This window comes from Asparagus officinalis, chromosome 5 (genome assembly GCF_001876935.1).
Source record: "Asparagus officinalis chromosome 5, Aspof.V1, whole genome shotgun sequence".
NCBI lineage: Eukaryota > Viridiplantae > Streptophyta > Magnoliopsida > Asparagales > Asparagaceae > Asparagus > Asparagus officinalis.
The window spans coordinates 98,125,719-98,137,009 of NC_033798.1; the positions used below are offsets into that span (position 1 = coordinate 98,125,719).

The 11,291-nt window shown below is 36.6% G+C and overlaps 2 protein-coding genes across 3 annotated transcripts in view; one reads left to right on the top strand and one right to left on the bottom strand.

Annotated features, from left to right (window-relative positions):
• LOC109840322 (major facilitator superfamily domain-containing protein 12-like) lies at positions 231-7,867 on the top strand. 2 transcript variants are annotated; one of them, XM_020408910.1, is made up of 13 exons: positions 237-662; positions 1,269-1,448; positions 3,868-3,937; positions 4,405-4,601; positions 4,704-4,779; positions 4,892-4,975; positions 5,063-5,142; positions 5,398-5,524; positions 5,979-6,038; positions 6,128-6,178; positions 6,273-6,431; positions 7,177-7,309; positions 7,460-7,867. In XM_020408910.1, exons 2-13 carry the CDS (start codon positions 1,279-1,281, stop codon positions 7,627-7,629), a joined length of 1,377 nt encoding a protein of 458 aa, XP_020264499.1. In that variant the 5' UTR covers positions 237-662; positions 1,269-1,278; the 3' UTR covers positions 7,630-7,867. The 2 variants fall into 2 exon arrangements, with proteins under 2 accessions (XP_020264501.1, XP_020264499.1); XM_020408912.1 differs by lacking the exons at positions 7,177-7,309; positions 7,460-7,867 and having other exon boundaries at positions 231-662; positions 6,263-6,427.
• The window catches only part of LOC109840323 (succinate--CoA ligase [ADP-forming] subunit alpha-1, mitochondrial-like), a 5,558-nt gene continuing 3,934 nt past the window's right edge, over positions 9,668-11,291 (bottom strand). The window contains 2 exon segments of the mRNA XM_020408913.1: positions 9,668-10,175; positions 10,789-10,870. Coding sequence (XP_020264502.1) covers positions 10,036-10,175; positions 10,789-10,870 — 222 coding nt within the window. The 3' untranslated portion in view covers positions 9,668-10,035.

Sequence of the window (11,291 nt, forward strand, 5' to 3'; positions counted from 1 at the left end):
ATAAATCTAAAATTATTTTATTTTATTTTATCTTTACAGTATCTATTATCATTATCATAATAGTACTCCCACCGTCTCTTATGAATCTTCAATTATGTACTCTCAAGTATTTCATGGCAAAACCTGGTGGTAGAAAAATATATTAATTTAAAACTTTATTCCCAATAATAAAAAAAGGAAAAAGAAAATAAAGACTAGCGACGACAATTTGATCCATTATTTGAGCCCACCGTTGCCTCCGGGTTTGAAACCTTGGATACGGTCCAATGAGATTAGGATCCCCACCTCATAGCACGGGGGAATCTCAGCCACTTTCACGGTTGAGTAATCCAAGTTCCGAGGTCAAAAGACTCCGCAGACTTTGGCGTCATATCACAGTTTGACACGGCCATGGGCGCTCTCCGCTCCGTGCTACGAACCCAATCAACGGCGGCCACGTACGCTTGCTTCACGGTTGCAAAAATATCAAAAACTGACGCCACGATTCAAAGCGGCGCCGACGATTCCTCTCTCTTCATAAATTTGATTTTGACCCTATAAACTCTGTCCCTCTCTCTCTCATTTTCTTGTCTTTGTTTATACTCAATCGTTCTCTCCAGGCTTTAGCTTTTCAGCTCAACTGTATCTATCTGGGCTCTGGGCTCCCTCCAAGCTAGCTTAAGGTAATAATATCGCCTCTTTCTTTTCATGGGTTTTGTCTGATTTTGTACACGTTGCTCATTGAATTCCGCTGTTTGCCAAATTGTTCAAATTTTGGTGGATACCCACCCCTTATAGGTAATTTGATGCGTTAGAGAGTTTTCATGGCTCAGGGTTTTTTTTTTAATAATTATTTGATATTATTTCTGGGTGTCCCTTTTGTTTGTTGAAGCTTCGATTTGAGGCTAAAAGGAAAGTGAAATGGGAGCGAGCAAAGGAGATTCCTTTGCCTTCTTGTTTTGTTTATGTTTATTTAGTTTGTTCCAGTAACTAGCTGCTGCTGGAGCAATTGTAGGCTGCGTTTTACTTGGTTGGGGTGTATGAGACTGGGGTACCCACGTCTTCACTTTAGACTGGAAAAGATTTAGAAGAATAAGTAGGAATTTATTTGGTTTTGCTTAATTTAATTTTACTTTAATCAGGTTTATTGGAGATTCTGCCTCTCTTACAGTTGACCATATTGCTAGCATGTTAGAAGACTCTGTAGCGATAGTGAGATTTCTTGATTGTATCCAACTTCGGTATAATAACGGGCAATTTCGATAACTTTGATGCCGTAAAAAGTGCAGGCTGCTAGCTATGGTGGATGAAACTGGTAATGAGTCATCAGATGAAGCCCTGAACGCTGTGCCCCTCGGAAGACTAGCTGTACTCTACTATGGTGTAGGTCATATGCTGAATGATATTACATCAGCTTGTTGGTTCACGTATTTGCTGGTGTTCTTGACAGACATAGGGTTAAGTCCAAGGTACATTTCTCATTAAAAGTTCCATTTTTCCATTGCAAATTTTTTTTTATCCTTTTCTGTTTTATGATCCTATTTACATGCTTTACCGTTCTGTTTCCTGCTGTGATGGATGCTATCGTCGCCTGCTTTTAAGGTTGAAATTTGAAACAAGATCATTTGACAAAAGAACTGTTCGTTTATTAAATGGTCAGGGTCCAAATATGCTGATTAACTTATTTGTGATTGGGGGATGGACATGTATAAGCGTTTCCTGAACTTCAACCTATAATTGTAAACTTAACAAACATACAGATAAGTATAATGAAGCGGACACGCTAACTGGTTTAGAAAGAAATGATAAATTAATTAAACCTGTTTGGAAGTTTATTAGAATGGCCATTTCTTTGTATTTGACTTAGTAGACCAGATGGATCTGTGTTATCTAATGAGAATGGGCTAAATACCCATATTGGTATTTTAATTCCACCCTATTTACCAAGAAGGTATTTTAATTAGGCAAACATGCTTTAAGGCATTTTAATTGATCCAACTTACCAACAAGGTCATTTTTCTCGTCGGCGACAACTCTGAAAACCCTAATTCTATCAAATCTAACAAAAGGCAACAAATTTTGGGTTTATCTTGTGGATGTGACGTAAGTGGGGACCACCATGTGCTGGGCAAAAGTCTTGTAACCGCGTGAAGAAATTGATTTGTGGGGGCCACGCGATTTGCTTTTTTGATCATGAGCACGTTCTTGTGTAAGCCCACCCGATAGCTGCCTATTAATACCCTAAGCTCCTAGGGTTTCGGGGTGCAAGAAAAGAGAGGGAGGAAAGTTGGCTGCAACAGTGCAAGTTGAGGGTGAAAAGAAAACCTTTTGGGCGGCGTGCAAGCAAAGCAGAGAGAGAAAAACAGATTGTTTTTTTGGTTGTTTTGAAGAGGAGTTCTGTGCAGCGTCCTTTAGGTTTTAGTATCCCTTTTGTGAGAGATTGAGAGATTGTTTGAGGGTTTAGTTTGAGAGATTGTAAACCCTATTTATATTCTCTTTCTTTGTCGAACCACGTAAAATTGGTTGTTTGAGTTTGTGACCATTGTAATAGCTTTTAGGATCCCTCGACGCGCAGTTCTAGAGCTGACGAGAGGAAGAGCTAATATCCCACTTTGATGGGATATTAGGCTTCAGATTCTTGTTCCCTTTGAGAAACAAGAATTCTTATCGATCTTTCTCTCTTATTGTGCACCAGAAACTCTGCCGAAATTTCCGCTGCGCACAACATATCTTTCATTTAACTCAAACTAAATACATGATTAACTTATCCTCTTCAAAACCACCAAAAGATCTCATAAGTATAAAAAGAATCAAACCTTCTCATCGGCTTCAACCCGTACCAAGTCGTCGTCCTTTGAAAATCACCTTCTGCATCAACTGAGGAACACCATCACATGGAATCCCTGCAATCTATCTCCTTCAACTGCCTCCTTCACGATTTCTCACTCTCTATATCTCCCTCTCTCTCGCGTTCAAATTCTGAAAATAAAAGGGGCGAATCTGTCCTTTTTTGGGTGAATTGGGATTTTTAGAGGGTTAATTCCCGCCTTTAAACACTACCACGTCAGAAAATCTGTGCCACATAAGCAGCTAAAAAACAGTTTAAGTCATCACGTACCACGCACGTGACGAGCTCTCGTCGGAAAACTGGTCGCCGACGAAAAAAAGGGCCTTGTTGGTAAGTTGAATCAATTAAAATGCTTTAAAGCAGGTTTTCCTAATTAAAATACATTCTTGATAAATGGGGTGGAATTAAAATACCAATATGGCTATTTAGCCAATGAGAATGTGATACAGAACACTGAGGAAGTTGGAGGGAAGTAGTTTTTTGGTATTCTGCGTGATACCAAGGAATGACGATTTCACATATGAACTTAGAATATTATGAAGGAACAATTTCGTACATAAACATGGAATATCAGAAGATAATGGCTTCATTGTTCTCCCGTTGGAAGAGGATGTCCATACGTTTGAAGTTTGTTAGTGCTTCTTTGGTATTATGCAACTGTAGAATTGAAAGGCAAATCGGTAAGGTGGCTATATGACTAGCCATGCTTACACTTTTTTGGCCAGTAAACAACATGTTAAAAGTTATATTTAAGTGAATTGGTAGGAGAAAGTGGTAATACCACAAAATATAGAACAAACAATGGATGTAATCATGGGAAATGAGAGGTGATTTTGCTTGGGAATAATATGATGAAAACTTTAGATGTAGTCCGGTCATTTAACCAAAGATGATTCTACTACACTATTGACCTTGTTGTTGTGATAATTTCTTGATCTTCAAGAGTATTTGGCTGCTTTTCATTTCAGATATTATAGTCACAGCATATATAATGTAGAGTTTTTTATTGAATTTTTCCTTTTTTGTATTTGATTTATCAGGGATGCTTCAATTGTGATGCTTTCTGGTCAAGTCGCTGATGCATTTACAACAGTATTTGCTGGAGAGCTGGTAGACACCAATTAATTTTTTCATGTAAATGTCTAATATGCAAGCTCCATGATCCAGATTGTCCTTCGAATATTTGAAATTTCATGGTGGTTCACTTGTTGATGAGGATGCTAACCTATTTTCTTGCATGAGATGTACATTTGGTTTCTATTACCCCACAATTTGCTGCTCACTCGTTTGTCATTGTTGCAAAAGACCCAAGAATGTAAAGTATGATTTTTTTTAGAAGGAATGGGCATGTCTTTTTTACTCATAAGAAACAAGTAAAAGAATAAAATTACGTGTTAGCATAAATGGAGATGGTTCAAATATGATACATGGAACAATTCTACCCTTTAAATGGGGAGGGCAACCTTAGGCTAAGTATCTGCTTGTTGGGACTAAAATGATATTTATTTCTGTTTTTAAGCATCAGTACTGCTGCATTTTTGAATTCATTCCCCTCTCACCGGCATAGTTCTTGACAGATTGACCGCTTTGGACATTTTAAACTATGGCATGCTGGAGGATCCATTTTGGTTGCAATCTCATTTTCTTCGGTTTTTGGTGGCTGCCTACCATGTAAAATATATGGAATTAGTTCTTCATTATTGCAAACTATTGGATACAGCATCTTTGCTTCTATTTTTAACATTGGCTGGGCTGCTACCCAAGTTTCACATATGTAAGCCAATGAAATTTCAAGATTCTCCGTGGTTTTTGTGACATTAGTGAAGCTCCCTTATACTAATCTGTGACATGTTTGTTCTTTACTATTTATTTGAAGGTCGATGGTGAATTGCATCACACCGAACCCAACTAGTAGAGTTGCACTTGCTAGCTGCCGAAATGCCTTCACTATGGTTATACTCTCTTCGATGTTGTTTTCATGTTCTTTATTTCTGTGGGTTTGGTCATTTCAAATGTCTGGAATTCCTTACTTCAGAATTCTTGAGATTCTGGCTCTTGTTGTAGGTAGCAAATCTTAGCCTTTATGCAGTGGCATTGGTTGTTTTCAGTATTTATGGTGCGAAAGCATCTGCCGATATTAAAACTCAGGTACTTTTTTATTTAGCATTGGAACTTCATTCTCTGTACATCTTGTTAGTTCTGGTCAGATTCTTATACTATTTTTAATTTGATTAGTACCGCTGGATTGCATACTTCTGCATTTTCGTGGGGTGTTGTTTTGTGGGCATATTTCTGATTGGAACCAACGAGCCAGAGTGAGATAAATATCCATGTGAACTTGTAGTTCTAACTTTCCATTTGTTAACATCTCATGTGATTTCTTATAATTTATATGTTCATTGGTGCTATATGTAATAAGTTTCATTTAGGATGTTAATTTAGCATAGTTTCTTTCTTTTTTTCCCCTGCTAATGATGTTTCTGCTTTCACAAATAGCACCTTGTATTACATTTAAAGCTAAATGACAATCTTTACTTATAAGTGCCTCTATATATTATGCTTTTATATAGCTTGAAACTACAAATGAAGTTGGAAAGGCCGACTAAGATAGCATGGTCGCACTGGTTCAGAAAGATTTTGTACTATCAAGTTGCTGTTGTATACATGCTTATTCGATTAGTAACAAATGTTTCACAGGTCAGAACTTGATTCCTTATGATTCTTTAAAATGTATACTGTTTCAGTTCCAGAAATCTTAGTTGAATGCTGTTGTGTGATTGAACTGAAGTACACATGTATCTCTAACTACGGTTGCTGGTTAACTTTTCAGTCACGAGATTTTATTGTTTCCATGAAATCTAACTTGATTTCCACGTCTTCTCGTTTATGCATCCTTAAAACTTCTGATAAGTATCTTTATTTATCAGCGTGCATCATAGTTATGCCTTCTCAAATTTGTGTGTGTGTGTGTGTGTTTTTCCCACATTGTCAAATATCTGACTTAATTTTACTGAAATATAATTAAAACGATAAATCAGATTTCAACACAATGAAGACTAGTGCACTTTTGCTTCGATAGCATACTCTAAAGACATAGTTACAGGAATAGACATAATATTAATCTCTCACACTGTTACTTGTCACTGATCAGGCACTTCTTGCATTCTATGTTATTGATGATCTGCAAATGAGTCACTCCTCCAAGGCAGTGGTGAGTACTGGATTCTTATATACAATTCAAAATATACTATTCTTAGACACTCTTTAGTGATAACTTCAATAATTTAATCGACCTTGCAGGTACCTGGCATTATCTATATATGCAGCTTCATTACATCTGTAATTTTGCAGGTTTGACTTTTACAGAAATCTAGATGTCAAACTTTCTTTGGCTTGCTAAAATGTTCTCTCTTGTTTTGAAATAATAAGCAACAGTTACATGCAGGAGATGAGATGGAGTGGTTGGCGCCTTAAAATCTTCTTTACAGCTGGAGCCATTGTGTGGATATTTTGTGGCGTGGGAGTCTTTATTCTTCCAAGCAACATGCACAACCTTATGTACATTCTATCAGTAGCAATTGGCATTGCCAATGCTTTAATGATGGTAAGCTTGTGAATCTTGTTTGATGAAATTTTTAGTGTTCTTATTGTTAGGATTAGATGATGAACGGTTAGGATGAAAAAAATGAGGGTTAGGGTCTCATAACAACACTCTGATATCACCACGTTATGAATTGGAGAATAGTCAATTACTGTATTCTATGAGAAAGTTTAAAGATAAACGCAGTAGTGGATATGGGTTATAACCCAATACAGGTCTATACCCAAATACCCAATTATTTAATTCTAATCCTAACACTCATCATTATATTCAATTTCTGATTTTTAATGCTCTTAGTTCAATTCATTTGTACAGTCATTGCAAGTTGAAGAACTTGCCAAGTATCTGTCTTATTGTCAATGCAATTTGTAGGCCTTGGCTCACAGCCTCACACCATGCCTTAGAAAAACTCGTATAGGTTTTGATATTATCCCAGAATCATGTATTGATATCCGAATTTCCTTTGCTCGTATGTCATTTTTTGTAGAACTACATTGAGGAAAATTTTCTTCTTCCCACTTATTGAATATTATCAGTGTATTTGCAATTCAGGTCCTCTTGATGCATTCTTAGACACAACTTAACCTTATTTATCCCGGACCAAAAAGTATGATGCTATGAAACTTGACAATTTGCACTGCATGGTGACCACTTCAATATTGTGCCCTAGCAAATATCTTGTTGGTTTTCTAAGAAATAAATAATAAATATCTTGGTGGCGATTGTTTGATAATATAGTTTGTCGCAGGTGACTGGAATTAGCATGCAAAGTATTTTGGTTGGTCAAGATTTGAACGGCTGTGCATTTGTTTATGGGTCATTGAGTTTCCTGGACAAATTATCATGTGGGATTGCTTTGTACGTTCTGGAATCGTATCAAGGTATGATGTTTCAAGCTCCTTAAACTCATAACATGTCATAACTTTACAAACCAGTTGTAAAAGTTTATTAAGAATTTAAAATTTTATGTTCCAACTGAATGTGAAATAACGCATCTCCACCGGACAAACTCAATTGTTTTTTTGTCGCAGATCCTGATCGTAGCACTGGCCCTCTTAGCATGAGACACGGCTTTTCTGTGAACAGATACGGTTTGGGGCTCGTTCCAGCATCCTGTGCGCTTCTCTCAGCACTTGTTACATATTCGATGGACCTCTCCAGCGGTCGTTCAAGGCCGTTAATCGAGCCTCTACTAGTGTGATATTGTGCAACGCTGGGGGAAGTTTTTTTTTTGGGTAAGAATGCACCCTTGACAAGGAATCGTTGAGTATTTGATTATTTGCAAGTTTACGCATAGATGGCTCCTAATGTCAAATGTGATATTCTATGAAAAACCTCATGTTATGCCTAATCTCTAAGTTCAAATGATTGAAATCTAAATTGCTACACTTGTCTCAGTAACGTACAGAAGTTAGCAGATTATATGGAGTTTTGTTGTTGTTGTTGTTGTTGTGTGTGTGTGTATTGAGAAGAAGGATGAGGATTAACATCCTTAGCCATGGTTTGTACAAATGCAAACCATCAGTCCCAACCCAACAGTGTGGCCGATACAAGTACATGTTCTTACATCTACTCCTCTATACTTGAAGAAAAATCTAAAGAATTACTGTTTATGCTATAGTAAATACTATAATATGATCTGCACTCAAAGTATTGTTCATGCTACCGTATTATACTGTAGCATAAACAATAAATTAAATCTGCTCCTCCGTATTTGATGTTACCATTCATGCTACAGTAATTTATTGTATCATAAATACTAAAACAAATCAAATGTATTAAAACTTGGATTCTTTTTTTGAATATAGAGGAGTAGATATGATTTCTAAATCAAGTGTATTAAAATTTGGATTCTTTTTTTAAGTATAAATAAGTAGATATGATTTCTAATTTTAAAAATACAATAATTAAATTAAATATAGTAAAACTTAGAGGGAAACAAGTTTAAAATGCCGTGCTTAAAAATACAGAGGCCGTGCTTTACACTTGATGCATACGGGTACTAGTTATATCACACCCCATAAGATTCTTTATACACCAAAAAATAGAAAAAGTTCAAAGACTTACCAACACAAAAGTTTTTGTTGTTGTATATTGCCCAAGCCTGCCTTCATGATGCTCCTTTCCGGGCTTGTCAGTGTTATTAATAGAAAGAAAAATTAGCTGGACTCCAAGTAAACATACATAATTTAGTAATAAAATTATTTTGCCTTGTATTCAGTAATACAATTGCCAAAAAAAATTTTGCAGGCAGATGCAGAATATGTAAAGCTGCGGCATGTAATATCTATGATATTTAATTAATCTTATTACTGGTTGGTGATAGTTACATGTCTTAAAAGAAAAAAGAGAACAACGATGTCGAGAATTCAGGGTCATCATTTTGGAGGGGAAAAAAAAAAGCAAAAATCTAATAGGTTCTCCGATGATCGCAAGCAAGCTTGCACCAAATCAAATCAAGCAATATAAGTAGAGAAACGTCATACAAATGTACTCGCAAGTCGCAACTAATCACACTTTTAACTTGAAATCCAATTGCCAAATAGTTTATACATGCTTCCTTCATATCACTAAAGAATTAGTCCACTTTCAATTTTTCTAACTTCCACTTCAAATAATCGACCACTCGCTGAGCAGCAAATGTTCTCACACCCTAAAAAAAATACCTTCACAAATCAGTCCTCCAACATTTACTTATTCAAAAACATAGCTAGACATGAAGCAGGTATAATTTCAGGTACAAAGCTGTAAGCATCGTCCTCCCCACGCAAACACCTGAGCAAAAGAGGAAGAAAGTTGCTACGCACAAAAGTCAACTAGCACCTACTCATCATAAGCAAATAAAAAACGTCACAGTAAATGCGGACTCTGCCAACAAAAACTATACATTGGAGGCAAAGCACCACGAGCCACTGAAACTTTATTCCAAAGTTACTATAGTTTTACCTCGCCAATCTCAGAGACTGAACATCAACTAACGCTTTTGCAGATGTGCAAAGAGCGGACTACTATAAGTTTAACAACTAATCAAATTCACATGAGGCTAACAAGCGAACCCTTGACAAGATTAAACGAAATATCCCAAAATTGGTGGTTTAGCACCTGTTACTTGAAGATGCGAATGTCCACGAGGTCCAGATTACTTCACAAGAAAAGATAACAGGTAATGTCAATGCCTTTATTGATTTTGTAGTACTTTGAGCCTCGCTGTCCATAAATAGAGACAAATTACACATGAATGGACCAAATCAGAAACGATTCAACTAATCTGTCTAACAGCAGCAACAGCTGCAAGTGTACCAAGAACAATCAGAAATGACAGCGAAACATTTTGCAAGTTTCAGTAACCCCCAAACAAATGATGAACGGTTTGTAAGAATAAACATAAGTACGTAAGAACATCATCTTCAACAAGGTGTTAGTTGGAGAAGAACCTCAAGCATGCATCGAGTTCATTTTATTACAAAAGTTTTAAACCTCAAATCGAGGGAAAATTTTCAATCCGTGAAGGAAATGAAAAACGGGATGAAACAAAATTTGAGAAGTTAGACCTGCATCTTCAAACAACACAGAGTAGCAAAACCTTCCAACCATATTGAAAGACCTGCTACTGTACTAGTCCGCGCCGTTTGAAGACATCAAACATGGCTGTGCCAATCTTAGCTGGAGACTCGACCACTGTGACTCCTGCTTCTCTGAGGGTTTTAATCTTGTCCTGGGCAGTGCCCTTTCCGCCTGATACAATGGCTACAAGAAACCAGAACATAAATTAAAAATTTCAAACATCATTCAGTACAAGTTCAACTGCTGAGACCAGAAGTTCATTACAAAAAGAATATTGAGATCTCTTTTGCAAAAATCAAGATTGTGCATCAATTCAGCTTATGAATCTTCAAACTTAACAGCAAGTGCTAGACACCGCCGATGAAAAAGAATGCCGATCTCAAGGATATGGTACCATGACGTACTTAGAAAGGAAAGAAAACAAAGCTGAAGATCGTATCATTAGAAATCCAAATCACAGTAGTTAGAGATGTCAAATTCATTAGATAACAACTAGACTATCACATGCTTTTGCAAAACGAACAATAAGAGAAATATGTCTCTATGGCTCTAGAAATGGTCAATTTCGAACATATAAATATCGCTGGTGAAACTAAAAAAACCAGTGAAAATATAAATCCATGTTACTTGTGTAAGCAAAGAATTGACGCAGGAAAGCTGAATGATGCAGATAAAATATCACTGCATATGCCCATTTACTGTGTATTAACAATAGAATTGATATTATAAACATGAAGCAAATCACAAAACAGATCAAATAATTAGGTCACTAAACGATGAGGATTTTTAAACAAACCTCCTGCATGACCCATGCGGCGGCCCGGTGGGGCAGTAAGTCCAGCTATAAATGCAACAACAGGTTTCTCTGTTCCACTTTCCTATTTCATTAAGAAAAGAAATTATATTAACTAAAAGATGTGTATTGTGAGAAAAATAGAGAATCTGCCAAATGGACTATTTAATGCCACAAATCCACAAATCAGAAAGAGCACATAAGCTGATTCCAAGCCATCTTGCAATTTCAAGTTAACTTGGGATTCATATTGTAGCTTGAGTTTTACTAGGGCTCCCTATATCGTGATTTCATCTATCTGGAGGAGCATCACAGGACAATTCCAACACTGATGAAAACTAGGGAAAGGACCTCTACAAATACAACAACAGTAATAGCTTCATAGATAAGAGTACATCTATATAAGTTCTGCAGCACTGCTTGAGAGTTTCTGATGGAAGCAATTCATTCTCGTATGGCCATGCGCCAAACTGAAAACACTCATTTAGAGAAAACCTATATTGGTG